Source organism: Saccostrea echinata, unplaced genomic scaffold, assembly GCF_033153115.1.
Source record: "Saccostrea echinata isolate AGI-Se365-2 ecotype Australia unplaced genomic scaffold, CSIRO_AGI_Sech_v1 ptg000003l, whole genome shotgun sequence".
Taxonomy (NCBI): domain Eukaryota; kingdom Metazoa; phylum Mollusca; class Bivalvia; order Ostreida; family Ostreidae; genus Saccostrea; species Saccostrea echinata.
Window position 1 is genome coordinate 7,927,929 of NW_026889752.1, and position 21,346 is coordinate 7,949,274.

At 32.1% G+C, this 21,346-nt stretch overlaps 1 protein-coding gene across 2 annotated transcripts in view; it reads right to left on the reverse strand.

Annotated features, from left to right (window-relative positions):
• LOC133178549 (titin-like) overlaps nt 1–15,727 on the reverse strand; it is a 32,491-nt gene extending 16,764 nt beyond the window's left edge. For both annotated transcript variants that reach the window (XM_061313254.1, XM_061313253.1), the window contains exons 1-5: nt 15,639–15,727; nt 10,334–10,404; nt 1,341–1,475; nt 904–995; nt 127–295 (exon numbers count right to left, since the gene is read on the reverse strand). In XM_061313254.1, coding sequence (XP_061169238.1) covers nt 127–295; nt 904–995; nt 1,341–1,475; nt 10,334–10,404; nt 15,639–15,648 — 477 coding nt within the window. In that variant the 5' untranslated portion in view covers nt 15,649–15,727. The remainder of the gene's footprint in view (nt 1–126; nt 296–903; nt 996–1,340; nt 1,476–10,333; nt 10,405–15,638) is intronic.
• Nucleotides 15,728–21,346: the final 5,619 nt, after the last annotated feature.

Genomic DNA, 21,346 nt, shown 5'->3' on the forward strand with positions numbered 1-21,346 from the left:
GATGATTCCACAGTAGACCACATTATTTTATTAGTGAAATTTAAAAGTATATTAAATATGAAAAAAAATTTAATTTACACCCCCACCTCCAGAACAGCATCATTTCATAGTTTTACGTAAACTTACATGTGCATCAACAAGCTGAAGTCTTTTTACAGCAATATTCAGCTGTCTTTGTTTATTTTCATAATCTTCATGTAGTTTCTTGAGTGCAGCACTTTTCTCTTCCCAGGGTGTTGAGTACACTCGCACGAGTCTGACCAGCTCATTAACAGGCATGTTAAGGTCACTCACACTTAAACACAGAAATAAACTTTTCAATATATATAATGTTTTTATTTCATCCTACTTTTACATAAGATTAACAACTTGAATTATTTCATTTTTAACTACTCTATAACAAAATGAACTTCGGTACCATGAACATCAATACCTCAAATACCATGGATATGTCAAAGTGAGTTGGAAGTCAAAACTACTATTTCTTTATGTATCTAAAATCCTCAGATAACTCCATTTTTTTTCTGGCATAATCAAGTTCAAGATAACAAGGTTTGATTGTTTTAAAATATTTTTAAACTATGTACAATAGTACACTATGTACAACAGCTAGTTTAAGAAATTAACCTTCTGAAGACTTTGCCAGTGACTGTTGCCAGTTTTAATTACATACCTTCTGAAGACTTTGCCAGTGACTGTTGCCAGTTTTAATTACATACCTTCTGAAGACTTTGCCAGTGACTGTTGCCAGTTTTAATTACATACCTTCTGAAGACTTTGCCAGTGACTGTTGCCAGTTTTAATTACATACCTTCTGAAGACTTTGCCAGTGACTGTTACCGGTTTTAATTACATACCTTCTGAAAACTTTGCCTGTGACTGTTGCCAGTTTTAATTACATACCTTCTGAAGACTTTGCCAGTGACTGTAGCCAGTTTTATCAGCAGTGTAGGAGGGAGAGCATGTTTTAGCATCTCATCTTTCATATTTAGAAGCTGCAACAGAAATACAATGTACATGTATATAGGTAAACATTGTAGGTTAAGCATTTTCTTCAAAATACTACAAGGAATATTAATTGCAATAAAGTCAATAATTTTTGGTTACTTGTGAATTTATTTTATAAACTTTCTGTGACAACTTTATTAATATTGTGCAATAATCCTTTGAAACCTAGGAAAATTCATTTCTAGCACATTTTTACATAAATCTAGGTCTCAAACATTAACCCTTGTCAGCCATGAAATCATAAGCTATTAGATATTTAAGTTCTTCATAATTTTTTTTATCCAACATATTTAACACGTTTAAACAAAATGAATATTTATTTCACAGTTTACCTCTTGCATAGCTCCATGTACATAGGCCATAGTGTTGGTGACACCATCACACAAGTTGTCAAACTTATTGGGCTCACGTCGAGCTGAGGGATCGGGCTCATCATCATCATCGCTCTCAGACTCGTCTGAGCTTCCCTGGATAAAATAAACATGATAACCGAGCATTGACAATGGATAATATATATGCAATGAAGATAAGTTTTTGTACTCATAAATTATGTTTAACAGATGTACCTAATATTTATAGACCAGAATATAATTTTAAAATTTCGAAATAAAAGTACTGGCATATGGCACTGAGTCGGAGAGCCATTATATCTTTAATTTTCTATGATTTTTTAAATGCTAGTTTTTAGTACAATGTACTTATAAGCATGGTAAAGATATAGAACTTTACATTGTAAATCATTGAGTGATTGATAGCTTGCTGTTTTATATCCCTTACAAGATTATTATTAAGTAGATTGAGGCAAAAATTACCTACCTCTGTTATATATACCCAAAATCCAGAGCGAGACCAAGGCTTGAAGAATTGGTGAAATTTTTAAACTTGAACATTATCCTAGATTCCAAGGATCTCTACATTTCTCAAAATCATTGTTTTCATTGAAATGTTAAAAGAAGCCTTTTTCATTCTTTTTGGGAAGAATTTTACTTTAAAATTTTAAAAACATTATGGGGAAAAGGTCATTTCTTTTGGGAAGAAAATAAATATTTCCTTTAATATGAGAAACTGCATCTACTTGGCTGTGATTTGGAGGGGTCATGATAAGAGGTCCATGGGCCACAATGCTCACCTGAGTCACTATGGCCTTGCTAATTCAGCTATTCTTCATAAGCAGATCTTTTCCCTTTATATATTCCTTTGTAAAACTTTGATCACATATTGAGGCCCAAACTTACCCCAAGGGGTGATGATTTGTACAAAATTTTAATTTGATTCTACAGCTTTCACATAAATTTCAACTCTTCTGGTCCAGTCAGGTTCTTGAGAAGAAGATTTTTTTTTTTAATTTTCCTCTGTACCTCTATGTAAATTTTGATCACCCATTGTGGCCCCACCCTAATTCCAGGGGCCATGATCTGAACAAAGCTGAATCTACACTACCTGAGAATATTTCCATATAAATATGACAAATCCTGGCTTTGCTGTTCTTGAATAGAAGACTTTCAAAAGATTTTTCCTATATCTTCCTAATATGTAAAACTCTGATCACTCATTGTGGCCCCATCCTTCCCCCAGTGATCACAATTTGAACAAACTGGATTTTACACCATATCATGAAGCCTTTACATACTAGTTTCAACTCTTCTGCCCCAGTGGTTCTTGAAAAGAAAAATTTTTAAAGATTTTTTCCTCTGTATTTCTAAAATGTAATTTTTGATCACCCACTCACAGTGGCCCCAATGTACCCTGAGGGGTCATAATTTGAGGAAACTTGAACTGACACTACCTGAGGATGCATGCTTCCATATAAATATCCTGGGTTTGCTGTTCTTGAGAAGAAGATTTTTCCTTCATATTCCAAATTATAAATTAAACTCTGACCACTTATTGTGACCCAACCCAATCCCCAGGGGACAGGATCTGAATAAATTTAATCCACACTACTTGAGGATGCTTCCACACAAATATGACTAATCCTGGCTTTGCTGTTCTTGAGAAGACTTTCAAAGATTTTTTTTCCTATTTCTTCCTAATATGTAAAACTTTGATTACTCATTGTGGTCCCATCCTTCCCCCAGGAATCATGATTTGAACAAATTTGATTCTACACCATATCATGAAGCATTCACAAAAGTTTCATTTCTTCTGCCCAAGTGGTTCTTAAGGAGAAGAGTTTTTTTTTTTATTTCCTCTATATTTCTAAATATTACTAACACTTTGATCGCCTATTGTACCCTTACCTACCCCAGGGGTCATGATGTGAACAAAGCTACACCACCTGAGGAAGCTTCTACATAAGTTTAATCTTTTCTGGCTTAGGTCAGGTTTTTGAGAAGATTTTGAAAAGATGCCATTAAATTTTCACTAATTCTTAATTATCTCCCCTTGGAAGAGGGCATGGCCCTTCATTTGAACAAACTTGAATCCCCTTTACCCAAGAATGCTTTGTGTTAAGTTTAGTTCAAAATGGGCCCAGTGGTTCTTGAGAAGAAGTTGAAAATTTGAAAAGTTTACAGACGGACAGACAAACTGATGGATGCACAGACAATGCTCACCAGCCTTTGGCTCAGGTGAGCTAAAAAACATTGAAAATCAAAGTTCCCTTAAATGTGCTATAGTGGCCACTGGAGAGGAACTTGCAGTTAGCTTGGACATTATTTCTTTAAGTTATATAAATGTCATTCACATCATTAAAGATATCAAGGACAACACCATGCAATCTTATTATGATGAATAAGTAATATTGTCCAAATTAATTTTTGAGTTTTAAGTTGCTAAATTAAACAGTAGATCATACAAAAATTGTTTTCACATATCATTTTCCTGATTTCAAAGTACTGTTTCCTCTCATCTTCCTGGATCTACTTGAGAGTGCCGCTAGGCTTTCAATATCGCAGTGACACCTAATTGTGTTTTCCATAAATATAATAGCCGTTTAAGTGGCTCCTCATTTAGTTCATACTTTTGAGGTTATTTCCAAAGTCACGTATTAGATGCTGCAGAAAAAAAAAATGTATTTCCTGATGAAAACAAAAATCTCCTAAACATTATAAAACTACTCCAGTCCCAGTCATTCCTCACTGGATGTTCACAGATTCAGCTTTCATCAGAAATAAAGAAATCTACCATCACAACTGACCCCCTACATATTTGGTCATTTTCTTTTGCAACTAAAGGTAAGTGATCGATCCATTTGTTCCACTAACTTCTAGATCATTTTGTGATAGAAACAATAAAATTTATTTTAAAAGCCTAAAATATTTGTCAATGAGTTAAACTGATGCCCTTAGCACAGCTGTGCTTTAAACTCGGTGAATTTCTTCACATCAGCTGACCTAGCTAAATATCTCAATTAACAACATTAACATACTAATTATAGATTGATAATTTTAATCCTCTTATGTGTAAGTATATGTTATACTTTCAAATGAGTTAATGAATCAAAATGCCTTAAGCTGAACTTGCAGACATATTCACTTTCAAATTTTACACGTAATCTATGTTCTAATTGAATAACACAATTAAATACTTCCTCTTTGCTTTATTAGATGGGCTAACATCATTTAGACCTGGAGAATGATATCAGATATCCTAGCTTTATTATAACTATCATATCTGGCAAAGTATCAAATCAAACTAGAAATATGTCAATAGGACATGAATGCCCCACCCAGGGTTCATTACTAATGCAAATCTTTATTAGTGTATGAGATTTGATGAGAATACCTTGAATAGTTTCTTTAAAACTGGGTTTAATACACAACTAGAAAACTGACCACTCAGCAAGGGCCCCGCCGAGGGATAGAAATAATAGGGTGCACCTTACAGAATGAGAATTTTACTTCATTAAAAACTTTAAAAATATTATGAAGAAGAATAAGCAACAAGTAAATGTATTTATAAAATTTCAAGATAATTGCAAATATCCAACAACCTGTAAATAGTATCCTTGCATTTACATAAGGCAGTAAAAACATCATATCTTATAATTATGATAACTCAATTAAATGTATATTTAAACAAGAATATATGTTTTATAAAATGCCAGCCTTCAGCCTTCAGCTAATGCGAAAAGTTTATGACAGACAATATAGATCAGAAAAGCTCACTTGAGCCTTAAGCTCAGGTGAGCTAAAAATTGGACACTGTTGATAATTTTTCTCCAAATAATGTATCAATGCATAAACTTACATTAAACAACTCTGGAAATTAAAGTTTCTTAAAAACTGAGCTAAACACAAATTTGAGAAAAACTGAGGTCAAGGTCAAAGGAAAGGTCAAGGTAAAAAAAAGAAGAACTTGAATAGTTCTCCTCAATATATATCAGCATATAATAAGTTTGATAAGATATCTTGATTTGTTTCTTTGAAACTGAGCTAAACACACGCTTATGGAAAGTGAGGTTATGGTAAATTCAAAGGTCAAGTTCAAAAATGTTGAAGAAATTGAATAATTCCCATCAATATGTATGAGCAAATAAAGTTTGATTAAAATATCTTGAAATAATACTTTCTTTGAAATTAAGCTCAACACAAATTTGAAGTCAAGTTGAAAAATGTTGGTGTCATTGGATTTCTCTCATCAATATGTATGAGCATATAAAGTTTGATATAAAATATCTTGAAAAACTTCCTTTGAAATTTAACATAACACAAATTTCAGTCAAGGTCAAAGGAAAGGTCAAGGTCAAAAATGTTGAAGCAATTCTTGGAAAAATAGGAAATGTACATTAAATTTCACAGATCGAAATATGGAAAGATGGAAACTTTTTAACAATATACATTCAATCATTTGTTCATTTTTGTTAAATATTCGACATGTCTTTTTATTTTCATTTTATTTGTTTACTTCTAGATCAATCTCAAAATATGTCAGGCATAAAGCTCATTTCGGGGCTAGCTGGTGACAGGAATGTTACATCTAGCCCTTTTTCAAATCTGTCAGCACTGACCACACCTTGGACAATCACAGATGGTAATATATCCACAGCCCTCACTGAAGCTATCTACAGGTTTGTTAGTCTCTGTTTTTTTGTATCCCCTGACCATCATAATTTTACTTAAACTCAAATTTAATTCAAAACTAATGTTACAGATCTATTTCTATAATCTGTCCAATAAGTAAATGCACTTAAAACCTTTTCTTGGCATAATATCACGCTACCTGCAATAATGTAGCCCTCTGCAGTATTTTTTTAATCTGAGAATATCATGCCAGCTAGACCATTAAGTACAAATATGTCAGATGCATATATATTAGATAATGAAGTAAAACAATGGGTTATATAAACTTTAAATATGAAAAAAAAAAATGCCTAAGGGTGCAGTGCATATATTATATTTTTTTTCAGCACAAATATAGTTTTCAAATTGATAATTTGAAAAGTATACAGACTCAACAGCTATTTATTGTAACTATATCAATTTTCTTTTTTATAATCTAATACAACAGATTTTGTTGTTTTATAATTCAATACATAGTATTTTGACTATTTTGTCTGTATATTCCTCTAAACTATTTAATAACTAAACTCAGAGTGATCTATTGGACTGTTGGTCAACAGTTTGCAAATTAAATTGGACTTGTGATCTATTTGAGGCCAAACAAAAAAATATGTGTGATTCCGGTTACACTTCCAAAAAAATTAGGGTAGGTAGGTAGGGAATTTTTTTTTTTTTTTTTTTTTTAACAAAATGATTTTCTTAATTTTTTCTAAATAATACCTATCACTGCTTTGCAAATGGCATTTAGATGAGGTGTAATGATATACTAGTCAATATTGCTAGAGGACACCTACGTGCTAGCTTGCTTTGGATTTAACACTATTAAACACTAGCACTATGTTTTGCAAGGAGGCCATCATTGCTGAAACTAAAACTTAAACTGGAGCCATTGATCGAAATCGGGGAAAATTCTGGAAAAAATATGAAAATTGCCAAAAAAAAGTTTAGGGTCGGGGGTATAAAATAGGGAAGGTCGGGTAACCGGAACCACACATGTTTTTTTATTTGGCCTGATCATTTTTTTTTTCATGTTGCCCCATATTAAGGCAATTCAGGAACAGGCCAAAATTGTCCAATTCTGTTTGAAGGTTGAAATAATTACAGGTAAGTAAATACAAAGGATATAGTGACAAAAAGGAGTGTTACGCCAACAACGGGAGATAACTCTTAAGAATGTGAAATTCGTCTATAGATCAGAACATTTTTCCCTTGGTGCTGGGAACAGCTGAATGTGTTCTATTGCCCTTGGTCATTCAGGCCTCAAGCTATAGAACACACTCAGAGCTATTCCCCAGCATCAAGAGAAAAATATTCTGGTAGCTTCTCACTTATTAGACACTAAATAACTGTTGAATATTTTATTCAGCTCATGGACAACAGAGGTGATGAATACTACCTATGGAACATCTTCAATTGTTGGGCTTCATGATCAAGGCTGCGTTTTGCTGATAGGAATGCTATTATTAGTGGGCTATTTATTCTTCAAAAGATATAGACTTTAACATGCTTGACCAAGACAGATGAAGAAATCAAAGTCAGATATATTTCATCATATTTATTAATTTATAATTTATTACTAGCGTCAAAATCAATTTGACAAATGTCATTTTTTACCTGCACAAATATTAGTGTAATACCTGTTTGCTAATTGTGAATATCAATTATATAATTTATAAGAATTTAGATGCTTTAAAAAATTTGTAATCTGTATCTCACAAGTCTCAAACTGAAAATTTAAAATTCCATGCAGATGATAAAGTATAGTTTTTAAATACTTTGAATTCACTTGTTTACAATTATGAATTGAATAATTAATATATTATTTATGTTTGCAGTTTGTTATAAATAAGACTGTAAATCGTAACATTTAACTGTTTGAGAAAGTCTGCATGCAATATATCATCATCTGATAAAATGTTATCATATGACATTCTTAAAACTTCTAGGGCATTTTTTGATAATTATGTAACTATACAGTTTATTCCTATAAGCCTAAATAAAATTATCTTAAAAAGTAAGAATATGATTGTTTTTATTTTCTTCCACCACAAGAAAAAAGTGCCCCATCAATCAGAATTTATTGTACATTCGGTTGGTGCTCTCACTAGAATGTATTTTTGAACCTGATAATCATGGTAACACTCAATTATAGTTCCCTCATGTATAAGTAACATGTATGGAATACAAAATACATGTAGCTTATGTGAAAAAAGAGAAGCCTGAAACTTATAAGTATTTTATGGCAATGTCTTTGCCATCACTTATTAAACAAAATTAAACTGCAGATCTACAGAAAAGCATAGGTAATCAGAGATTACAGAGCTCACCTCAAGGAATGTTGTCTTTTAAGTCAGGCAAAGTCCCACATTAAACTAATAATCTAGTACTGTGTATCCCTAGATCTGCAACATTTATGCAAATTTGGTCTGATAGGGCTTGCAGTTACTTAGGAATGGTCTTATCTAAAACCTTTAAACTAGTCACTCTTCCAGAAAATACAAGTCAAATCCAGTATCTGAAGCAAGTTTAAGAGTGTTCATCCTTTGGTGCATCATCCATGCAAGTTTGGTTTACCGGTAGATAGCCTTTAAAGTTTCTTGGTGATGGACCTGCTCCAAAAACTTTAACCTGGCCACTCATCTGGAAAGTGAAGATCAGATCCAGCATCCGAAGCATGTCCAGTAGTGTGACCCTTAGATGTGGCTTCCATGCAGGTTTGGTCAACATAGGGCTTCATAGTTACTTGGGAATGAGACCTGCTCCAAAAACTTTAACCTACATCAAAAACATTATAAACCTGGCCATTCTTCAGCTGAAATTGCAGCATCTAAAACCCTGACTGGTACAAAGAAACATACTAGAAGCATCCTCCATGCATCTTTGATTAATATAGGGCATAGAAGTACTTGAAAAGAAATTTGCTCCAAAAACTTTAACCTTGGACGCTGAAGCCAAGGGTTTTAATGAGCCCCCACCCCCCAATTTTGTTGAGGTGAACTAAAAATGACATGACATTAACAGCGTACAGCATGTACTTGATATTTTGAATCCTTCAAAATTAAATAAGAAACCAGGCTACATTTAAATACATTAAAATTACACACATGATTAAAATTTCCTTGGCACATGATGTATTGTCACATGCAATACGTCACAAGACTCTGACCATGTACAGTTAGCAGGAAACGTTAAGTTTCAGATTCTGCACAGATAAGAGAATGCCTTAACAACCACAACTTCCGGACATGCAATAAATGTTCTCAATGACTTAATCTTTCAATGTACATGACTGTTTATGGTACACAGTGTATACGATATTTATTTTAATCTGATTTTTTTTTTTTTTTTTTTTTTTTTTTTGAATTCTATAAGCATGCAAAACAAGGAAACAACAATCAGATATAAAGTTTTCTCTCATTTATGTCACTGATTTTATCCCCCCCCCCCACTTTTTGATACCATTTTCAGATTTTTTTTATGCCCCCAAATCAAAGACTCGGGGGTATATAGTTTTTGTCCTGTCTGTCCGTCTGTCTAGCTAGCTGTTTTTTTGTTTGTCCATAAAAACGTTAACATTGCCCATAACTCTTGATTGGTTAGAGCTATGGCTTTCATATTTCACAGGTGTATTCCTTGTGACAAGACCTTTCTTTGGGTACCATCGCACATTTGACCTTGAAGTTTGACCCAGTTTTGCAAAATTTTACCGAACTTTAACCTTGGCCATAACTTTTGAATGTTTGGTGCTAGGGCTTTCATACTTCACATATGTAATCTTTGTGACTAAGAACTTCCATTGGATACCAACAACTTTGAACCTTTGACTTGATATGACTTGACCTTGGAGTTTGACCTACTTTTGGAAAACTTTAACCTTGGTCATAACTTTTGAATGGTTGGTGCTAAGGCTTTCATACTTCAAATATGTAATCCTTGTGACAAGACTTTCTTTTGGATACTTGTACCAACAACTATGAACCTTTGACCTTGGAGTTTGACCTACTTTTAAAAAAACTTTAACCTTGGCCATAACTTTTGAATGATTTGTGCTACAGCTTTCATATTTCACGTGTATTTCTTGTGAGAAGGCCTTGGGCACCATTAATTATGACCATTTGACCTTGATGTTTGACTTATTTTTGAAAAACTAACCTTTTCCATATCTATTCAATGGTTGCTGCTAGGGCTTTCATATTTCACAGGTATATTTCTCGAGATGAGACCTTACTTTAGGTAGCAACAAATTTGATTTGCATTTGAGAAAGTTTATTATAAGCGTGTTCATTACTGTATATACAGGAAAGTGTTCAAGTTACCTGTACCTCTTTTTTATGTCCATCATCAACTTCCTCTTCCTCTGAATCCTCCTCTGCAAGAACTCCCAAATTCCTTCCTGAATAATCACATGAAAAAGACAAACTTTAATTTTATAAAATTTAAACTGATAGAAACAACTCACAACTTATTCCAGTAGGAATTACAAATTGATATTGTCAAACTAATATTAAAAAACGAAAATGTAACCACTCATAATTCTCTCAATGAGCTTTGTCTTGTGACTAAACTTATCAAACTGATCTTTGTACATGGCTCTTGACTTCATAAAATGTTATATACTTTTAAAAAAAATATTGAAACTAAAAAATCTGTAAAAATCATATAGACAATATATAATAAATTATATATAGTTCCCATGTGTAGAACTTTGATCCCCTGTTTTGGCTCTCATGGGGCCATGATATGAACAAATCTGAATCTGTACTACCTGAGAATATACTTTCACCTAAGTTTCATCTTTTCTAGCCCAGTATTAGCTGTTCTTGATGCTTTTTAAGGAGGCTGCTGGGTCAACAAATTAACCATCAGATATAACTTAATTTTTAAGATATGATATCTTAAGCTGTCAACTATCATTTGGCAAACAAAAATTTCATATATTTTAGTTTTAAAATTTGATCATTTTTGTATATCTTTATATGGAGCTCTTCTTCTAAAGGAGATCAATATAGTCTGAAAATGGCCACAACCACCCAGCCCTCTTAAATAATCCTGCATGTGCCTAGGTACCAAGCTTTTACTATAATATATTATCTTCCACTAGAAGTGGATGTGGCCCTTTATTTAAACAAACTTGAATTCCCTTAACTCAAGAATGCTAAATTGCTTTGTCAGGCAATTCTGTTTGAAATTGGGCCAGTGGTTCTGGAAAAGACTTTGCAAAAATTTTACAGAGAACACACGACACACTGATAGTGTTAAATCTAAAGCAAACTAGCATGGCGTGGCGCCATGCCCTTTTCTCTCGGCGCCATGCCCTTTTTTCCAGCGCCATGCCCTTTTTTCCTTGCAAAAATAAGTAAATATGCCTAGCAGTGGCAAGATGGACTAGCGGCTTTGTTTATTCAGTGCATGCTGATTAGCCCCTTTGTTTATTTAATGCACGCAAAGGTGTGAATTCAGGACAGGAAATCACTTCTGGCTTGAATGCACACAGCCACCTGGCCAGTTAACATGCCTCAGGCTGTCAGGGTATAAGAGATAACACGAGAAAATATCATTTGATTGCATTGATTATGCAAGAATTAGCCCAATGTCAAAGATAGATTAATTTGTAAATTAAAATGTTACACATTTTAAATCTGGATCGTTTTTTTTTTAATTGAAAGTAGAAAAAACAGAGTTGATGAAGAAATGTGAAAAATAAAACTGCTGATGAATTAATTCAGCTTACAATGTACCAAAAAAACTGAATATTATGTGTGAAATGGGCTAGGAAACAACAAAGTATGAAGTTAGTTTCTCAACATGTTCAATGATTCTGCGTTCTAATTAACTTTTTGAGTTGACACTCTGAGGCTCAATGTTTCTAAGCCAGAAAAAAAGTTTTAACCAATTTATATATTATTTCGAGTTTAATTTTTTGGTATGATCAGTTTTCACTTGATTTTGTTGGTTGATTACTTTCAAAATAAAGAGAATGCCCTCTACATTTATTATCCAAGTACCCCCCCCCCCCCCTTGCAATTTTGTTCTGTTATTTACCTCATACACAAATAACAATATTAAAGCAAGGAAAAAAATTCATACCCCAAATTAAAATAATTCTTGAGCAAGTGACAAAAAGATTCACACCTATTACTTTTTAAGCATAACATTGATAACCATACTAATTTCTGGATTAAAAAATTTGAATTTAAATTTTGGCAATAATTGCCCTCTCACTGTGTATTAAATGAATTAAGCTCACAGATTTATAATTTTTTCTTTAAGATACTTGTATAACTAAAGATTTCAGTATTAAATAATAATTTAAGTACATAAACATGATAAAGAAAATATTTATAATTTCAAAGACGTTAAAAAAGTGCCCTCATGAAAACTTGTCGCGGCGTAAAGTGCCCTTTTATTTATTGGATTACCATGCCCTTTTTAGGGTCTGGATTTAACACTAACTGAGTAATGTTGGACACTCTTATCAAAAAAGCTTACTTAAACCAATTCACTTGAGCCTTTAGGACCAGTGAGCTATCTACAGAATATTCTCAGAATATTCCTAGTTCCAGAATACAGAACTGTAAACCAATATTTATTTGTGTGCGAGAAAGTTTCACAACCCTCTTTTACAGGGAAATATTTTTTGCCACAAACCATTACTTTAAATGTGTATTTATGCAGAATGATTCCTCAGTCATGAACATTTATCACCGTTAAGGGATTTCAACCTGATGAATTGCACATAAAAGTTGTCACAAATAATAGTTGGTTGATAGTATCAGAAGTTAAACTTTTTAGAACATTTCTGGATTTCATGAATTCTTGTGATACAGTAATCACGGTAATAGGAAAATTTCCTAAGTGAATTAATATTAATATCTTCTGTTATGCTATTTCTGTTGGTAATGGAATAGCAGCAGTCCTAAAGTGACATATCATTTTTAACGATCTAGCTGACATACATACTTAAGATGAATGCAGGTTTTATGTTCAACCTCAGCTTGACAGGACTAGAAAGCATTTGGTTTTTACATAATCTGATTAATTTAAAAAAAAATCCTCCATCAATATCCTGTGCAGAGTTGTTGGTCATCCCTCTCTCAGACAACTCTGCAATATGGGCTAACATATATCAAGATTTTTTAAGAAAAGCATAAAAAAAATCACACCAAGGATTCGTTTAAGAAAAATCAATAACAATGACATACTAGCTACTTCCACACCATTTGTATTTGAAGATGAGATGATGCTTTCTTTTAATTTTACAAATAGTAAATCACTCTGAACACATTAAATAATGTTATCACTTTAATCAAACTGATATTTATACAGGCAACTCTGTGAATATCAATTACATGTAATTTTTATATTCTCTCATTATACAGTAATTTGTACTTACACTTGTAAATTATAATATATTAGATTTAATCTGTTTGTTTGCTAAATATTTATAATTTGTTATAAAAAAAATTGATATTTTCAGAGTTTTATTCATTTACATACAACATTCATTAAAATGTGTAATAAATGATGAACCAGAGCCACAGAGTTGTTCTTAATTACACCCATAAGAAAATCCCAGCTGTTACACATAGATATATCTATGTGTATAGTTACAATAATCAGTCTGTGTCTTGGGACAGCTAGGCCCTCAACACAGATAAAATATTCCCCATTTACCCGCAATGTAGCAGAAAATAGCAGAATGACTCCAAAACAATTTTGGAGAACATAAATGAAATTGCCTTGAAAATAATTAACTGTCAAATTTATCATGACAAACCTTTTTGGTATTGTGGATACATTTCATAAAAAAAAAATAATAAATCAATCCATATAATGGAAGAATTCAACACTTTTCTCAATTTTTGTTAACTGTGGCTTGTCCTGATCAAACACAGTCAGATTTTTCTAATAAATATTAGGGCTGCCACGATTAACCGAAATATAGGTTAACCACGAATCAAAATCTTTCGATTCAATTCCGATTATTCGGTACGTTTTTCCTGGATTTCGATTCGATTCAGGTTTGATTTTTTCAGACTAACATCCACTGTTGTTAGGTGCATTATGATTGGTTAATCAGAAAAATGATGGCAAATCATGTTAATGCCAACAAAAACACAAAAATGGCCGTGAAGAAGTCAGCTGGGGATTACTAGATAGAATGTTCTATTGTTAAAATGATAAATGTCATACGGACCCCGGTTGTCCCGAGACACAGATTATTCTAACTAGGGGATTACTTGGGAATCCATTTTCTACAGAAAGATGGCAAAGAAGATTAGTGCACTTAGCTAGGCCACACTTATCAGCCACGCAATTCTGAATTTAGAGGACCTGACACAGTGCTGCAAAATTTCGTATTTCTTTTTAATATTGACATCATTTTGAATTGTGAAATTAATTATCGACTGTATTGTTACGACAGCAATGTGTTTCAGCGGTTTGATATCGTATTGGTGAATCAAAAATTTAAATCGCATCAGATAGCCAACTGTAATTTCTATTGTGGCAAAATAGCTTTTGTAAGCAAATCACCAATACTTTTATGTTTAGCATATATGCAATCATGGAAGTTTGTATTTATATTTTCTCTTTTAAAACTAATGAGCAGTATTTTAATCATTTGAATTTTAGACATTTGATTCTTGGTTCATACTTAGTAATTAGAACATAGGTATTTACTTCCGTTTTCTTGGCTTTACATTCCATATTATCTTAATAAATCTATTAAAAGTGTGTTTCATTATTTATTTTGAATTATCAAATGTTACAAATTTTATACAAAAATAAAAAAGGTTTTATTTCTTATAATCGAATCGAAATTATTCGAAAATTGAGGTTTTTGTTTGATAACCGAATCGATTAAAAAATTTTCTGATTCATACGTGGCAGCCCTAATGAATATCCTATGTACCTGGTTTAACAGCAGAATTTGTTCCATGTGTTAGCAATGTAGCAAAATAAATAGGACTTGATAATTTCAATCAACATGGGTGGTACAAACAATTCAGAAAGTTTCGAATGTCAACATGGAATTGAAATATGAACATGTTGAAGCAAGAAAATAAATTGAGAAAATGTTTGATTTTTTTTCTTTATATGGATTATTCTGGGGGTTAGAGGACATAAACAAGCTCAAAAAGGTGTGGTATGATTAATTTGAAAAGTTATTTTCATTGCAACTCTTTTGAATTCTCCAATATCGTGCCTGAGTAGATCCGCTCTGTGTTTTCTAACCTTGCAAATAAATGGGACCTATTCTAACTATTTTGAGGGCTTGTCCCATGATGGTTTTTTTTTTAAATCTAGGAATTTATTTGCAACTTATTCATAACATTTCTGGTGCCTGTGATATTAATGATATTAACCAGCCAATGACCGAGATGCATGTATGAGGCCCTGGTTGAGAGTGACCCTCCATAAATAAACTTTTTGATAAATAATATTCTGTAAAGTGGACACATATTAAGATGCACGAAATGAAAAATGTTGCATGGAGAGTTCAATTTCAAGCTTAATAACGGGCACCTGCTGATCTGCTCCTTCATATCATAAGAGCGAAATTAAAAGCTTCATGAAGAATAAAATCATAAGACTTCATTGGACTTTGCTATAAAGTAAAAGTACCTCTGTCCATTTCCCAATTATCAGTGATATGGAACTGTGCAGATTATTTTTAAGAAGCGCCAACTTCGGCCGCCATTTGTAAACCGTTGCTAGTCACGTGATATATCCCGATCTTGATCCCGATATATTTTTTAGTACAATCTATTTTCGGAGGCGGCGAGGGATCAAACTGAAAGCATTTTAATAATAAATGAGGGACTATATCAATAAAGAATTATTTTTTTCTCAATACGCATGATAAATAGATAATGCAATTAATTATTTTACGCAATTGTTTAACGTTTATCATGCGTCCTAAATTTTGAATTTACTTGTTGGAAGTAAATGCAAACTTACAGCATGATAATTATAGTTATCATGTTGCAAATTCTACATTTACCTCCACCTATTTAATGTCCTGTTCACACGGAGAGTTTAATTCACAGTAAATTAATGCGAAGTAAAATGATGCGAATTAAACTAATGCGAATTAAATTGCGTTCACACGACAGCTAATGCGAAGTAAACTAATGCGAATTATAATTTTATTTCTACTATAAGGCTATTCAGTAAGGCTATTATGACGTCATTTGCAAATCACGTCACATTGTGCAGAGCAGATATACATTTGACATAATTTCATAGTGTCTGTACAGTTTTTAGTGATTAACATAGTTTTCCTTCGTTTTCCACTCAAAAATAGCACAAATACCTATTTGACCATCGACATTTGGCATGTGACTTAATTCTGCCCTTACGCATGCGTCAAAATTTAATTCGAATTAGCTTCGCGTAGCGTTCACACGGAACTAATGCGAAGTAATTTAATGCGCAGTAAACTAATTCGAATTAAACTAATTCGCATTAAATTCTCCGTGTGAACGCGGATCAAATTTAATTCGCAGTAACTTACGTTTAATTCGAATTAAACTCTCCGTGTGAACAGGGCATAATTCAAAATTTACAACATAATACGTTTATAATTACATGCATATATCACGCATTTATTGGCCCATTCATTCATTCTTTATTTTCCCCTATTGGAGATTTCATGTTTCTTGAGATTTTATGCATGTTGCATATGAAACAGGGGGTTGTGTATAACAATTATTACACCGTCTCTGTCAGGGTTCAGGTCTAATTTTATTACAGACACAGTGGGGATTGGAAAACATGAAAATATATATAGCCCTGAAAAACAAGATATGAATAATTTGGAATCAAGATTTTTTATCATATGTACATGCAAACTGTGTTGAAATAGTTAAGATATTCATTTTCCTACGTAAAATACAACTGTAGATTTGAAATAAGTTATTTAAAGGCAAAAAAAAAGGGGGTGGGGGGGGGGGGGGCATGGAGCAACATATTTATCTAGTCCTGTCAATTTAGCGAAATTGTGGGTCAATCGTCAAACTAATTGCAATATAAATCAATTTGTCATAAATTAAATCTAACATGTACAAAATATATTTGCATTAAAAATTTTAGGAAATGTAATGCAGCCAAAAAGAAAGCATAATTTTGGCATGATTTAATTAGCTATGAAAAGGGGCATATAACTCTGCAAATTCATCAAATATTTTGCTGAAATCATGTTTATCATGAAAACGTAAACTGATTTTAACTTTTCTGGTACAGTTTTTACAGATAATGTTTTCACATAGCTAATACAAATTTGAAACGGATATTTTGAATTTAATTTAATACTAGCTATTTAATTTAAATTTGGGAATATTAGCATTTTAATACAGAGTATACGTGTAAAAAAAGAATAATGATAACTAAACTTCCTTTAGATAAAAATATAGTATACATGGATCATTTCCTTTAGTATATAAATACTTAATATAATTAAAAACACATCCATAAAGAATTAGAGACGACATTTTATGCTTTGCATGATAACATCTGCCCTAAAATTTAATTTATTATCAGTCAAGGAAATGCAGCATACACTCTGAAGTGAGATTAAACATCTGTAAAAAAAAAAAAAAAAAAAAAAAAAAAATTACTTATTTAAAATCTAACCAAAATTTACGAAATTGACAAGAGATATATATCAGTTTCCCTATAGTAAGTCTCATAGAAAATCATGAACCCCAGATAATGCTTCCCCCTCATCCGATCTTGTTAGATTTTTTTATAACATTTATTTTGTGCATTCTAGAGTACATAATGAATTGATTGGAGTAATCCGTTTATTTCAATGTGGATGCGCTCTTCATACTTCTAGAAGTAAATTAATCAAGTAATGTTTAACTAGTTTTAACATTTGGACATTAGTCCTGACAAATTGCCTTTTCTACTCAATGGACTGTACATGTACCAACGTATAGGCGAAATCAATACCAGAGCTGAACTAATCTAAGGTACAATCAATATAATAACCAGTTGTAACTACGACGGATCAAACATTCAGGGTAAATCTGTGTTTTAATGTATATATATAATATATTGTTGGGTAATATTTATGCTAAGAGAATTCTTATTGTATATCTTTGGATAAATTTCAAATGCTTTTTTGAGTACTAGTTCTGAAATTCTAAGCTTAGTTTTATGTTTTTATGAAAGAAACAAATTCTTTGGGTCGATCCTTTTACGTATCAGATTTGATGAATTGTTCCAATGAATAGTTTATTCACTTTGAAAAAATATATCCATTCGTTTATTGTAGTATTAATGTTGACTAAACTTGTTTCACATTAAAAAAAAAAAAAAGAAGCAATATATATGTGTATAAAAGATATTTGGTGCTTCGTCAATACAAAGGTCTTTGTTTGTTCGATTTTGTGTGTAGGTGTGTGAGGGTATGTGTGAAAATAATTTAATTTGATTTCAAATACATTGAAGTCTTTACTTGAGCAGTAAATCAATTGAATTGTTTTAACATTTATGCAGAACGTGTACACAATGAAACTCAGAATATGTAAACCTTTTATGCTAGAAGACAAAGGTGATCCTTTCACCTGAACTGCATGTAAAAGGACACTGCAGTCAAATAGAAAATCTGCATGCATAGCTCAGTAGATTATTGTGTTGAACTGTTGTGCGCAAGATAGTTTTAATCGAAATGTCACAATTCCATTGTTCTGTCTAATCCTAAGTAAATTTAAAAAGCTCTTTAAAGTCAAAAGTTATGGGGCATTGGGGTTTTCCAAATTAAAGTTTCTTCTTCAATGATGATAACAGTTTGCAGTTCACAGACTGCCCCAGGTGCTCCTTGATATTGGAAAAAAAAAAAAAAACTGAGTGTAAATACCCTCTTTATCATTTCAAATGTTCCTAGTATTACTTTTAAGAATTTTTAAAATTACAGAACTCCCTTACATTACAGATAAGAATATGTAAATGCTTTATTTATTTATTTATTTATTTATTTATTTATTTATTTATTTGTGTTTGTTTGTTGTTGTTGTTGTTGTTTTTTTAGTTTAGTTAGTGTTTCTGTTTTTGTTTTTTGTTTTTTTAAAGAGATTATTTCAAAGTATTAGATGTAATTTTAGAAAAGTACTGATAGTTCCTAACTACAAACTATCACAATTTTAATTTGATTTTTGATTTTTATGTCATTTAAGAAGCCAAATTCGGCTGTAGCCATACCTTGTCATTTGCAATTCTAACCCATACGTACATGTATTTGTACAGTATAAGTGTTGACTGGTTTGAAGCAATAGTTTTCCTTTGCATTAAGGGATGATGATGCGATTTTAGGAACCTTAATGTGTTAATCGTTTATCTACCTCACGCTCTTGCATTTGAATAACCAGTCTTTAGCGTTCAATACTTTATTTTTGTGAACTTTATGCTAACTTTAATTGTTTATTGGGCTGCATGATTCCTTTGACTAGACTTTATTCCATTAGACACTTTAAGATTTTTGTGTACTTGTATCTGATCCTGTTTTAGTCAGGCACATAGTATCGTTTTTTGAAAGGAGGGGTGGGGGGAGGTCCGAAAAAGAATTGAAACTTACCTGAAAAAACTTTGTCAAGCAAACAAACCCCCCCCCCCCCAAAAAAAAAGAAAGAAAGAAAGAAAAGAAAAGATTGATTGATTATTAAAAACGAAAAGAAAATACGTGGCTGTTAGTTCAATGGAGCCAAAAACTAATGTGAACTTTTTTGATCGAAATATGCCCGTCATTTGACTTTATGTACATATATGTAGCTGTTATTTTTTCACATTTTCGACAATGACGGATGTCGAATCTAGACACAAAACAATCATGGTTGTCAAGTCTGGTTGACGGGGATTCAAATCTGTTCAAAGCAAGACCAAGACCACTCTTAAACTGAAAATAATTTTAAAAAATGTGAAAGTTCATTTGGGTCAAATGAAAATCTTTTCTTCTCATGGGCAAGAAAAGATAACACTGACTGGAAAACTATCTAATCCTAGGATTGAGTCAATATGTGTCATAATTTGATATAGGAAACTAGAGAGGAAAATTATTTAAGTCTTATTCTCAGAAATAGAAGGGCTACAATTATATTTTAAATTAAATAACATTCCAGTGTGTACGTTAAGATTCAAATTAGTTTACGTCATAGTACCGAAACTATTATGGGGTTACAAGATAGAACTAAAGGGGTTAATATATTAAAAAAAATCTTTTCAGGAAGAGATAAGTCTGTAATAAATCATCACTTCCGTGTAGAGGAGATTAAAATTTGTCAAACAGAAGAGCGAAACTTTTATATATTATTAATATTAACATACAAACATCCCAAAAGGGTTAAGATTCAGATTTTTCAAATCATGACCTCCGCACCTGGGTTAGGCCATAGTAAGAGGGTCAAAATTTTTATAATGGAATATATCTTTATTAAAGTTTTTAAGATTGCTTACTTTTAAGTATGCAACCTTAAAAACTTAAATATAATTATCTCCTATTGTACAATGTAAGGCCAATAAGGAAATTGTATATTTACTGTTACTTGTTTTTTAAAAAAAAAAAATAAATATAATCTTTCTTTTTAAACAGATTAAGCGAGAGTCAAACACTTCAAAGCACATTGACAGCAGGGACATTATATGCACATCAATAAATGATGAATTTTTAACATTACCATGATGGAAGAAGAATCCAATTCTGAGGGCAGTCACTGCTTTAGATGTTCTGAAGATGCAGAATACTACTGCAGAGAATGTGAGGATGACTTCTGTTCGCAGTGTAAAGAAAAACATTTGATAGACCTTGACTTTCATACCCATGATGTAGTTACAACTGAGATGAAATATGGAAATAATACGTATGATGTAGCGTGTGAAAAACATCCATATAATGTCTATGATTTGTGGTGTCGAAGATGTAAGTGCCCTTTTTGTAAATATTGCAAAGGACACAAAAATCATCCGGCGGTTGGAATTCATAGAGGGTATGAGAAAAGCAAATCTCAAAGCCGAAAAAATATTGCCAAAATTCGAAGCATAATTTTGCCATATAATATTGCCTTACTTGATCAAATGAAGAATAATTTACCCTCCAACATTAGAACATATTCATTGGAAACTCCAAAGCACTTTTCAAAGATGAAGGAAAGAGGAGAAACAGCAAAAAAACTTTTAGACTCTGTACAAAGTCTAGACTTAACGAGATTTAAAAATTTTGTTGAAAGAGTAAATCAGCTGATTAGAAGAGGTTTGTCATTGCAACACAAATGTCAGTTGATCAGTCAGAGACTTATTTAAAGATGCCAGTAAAATGGCTATCGGTTTTAAAGAAA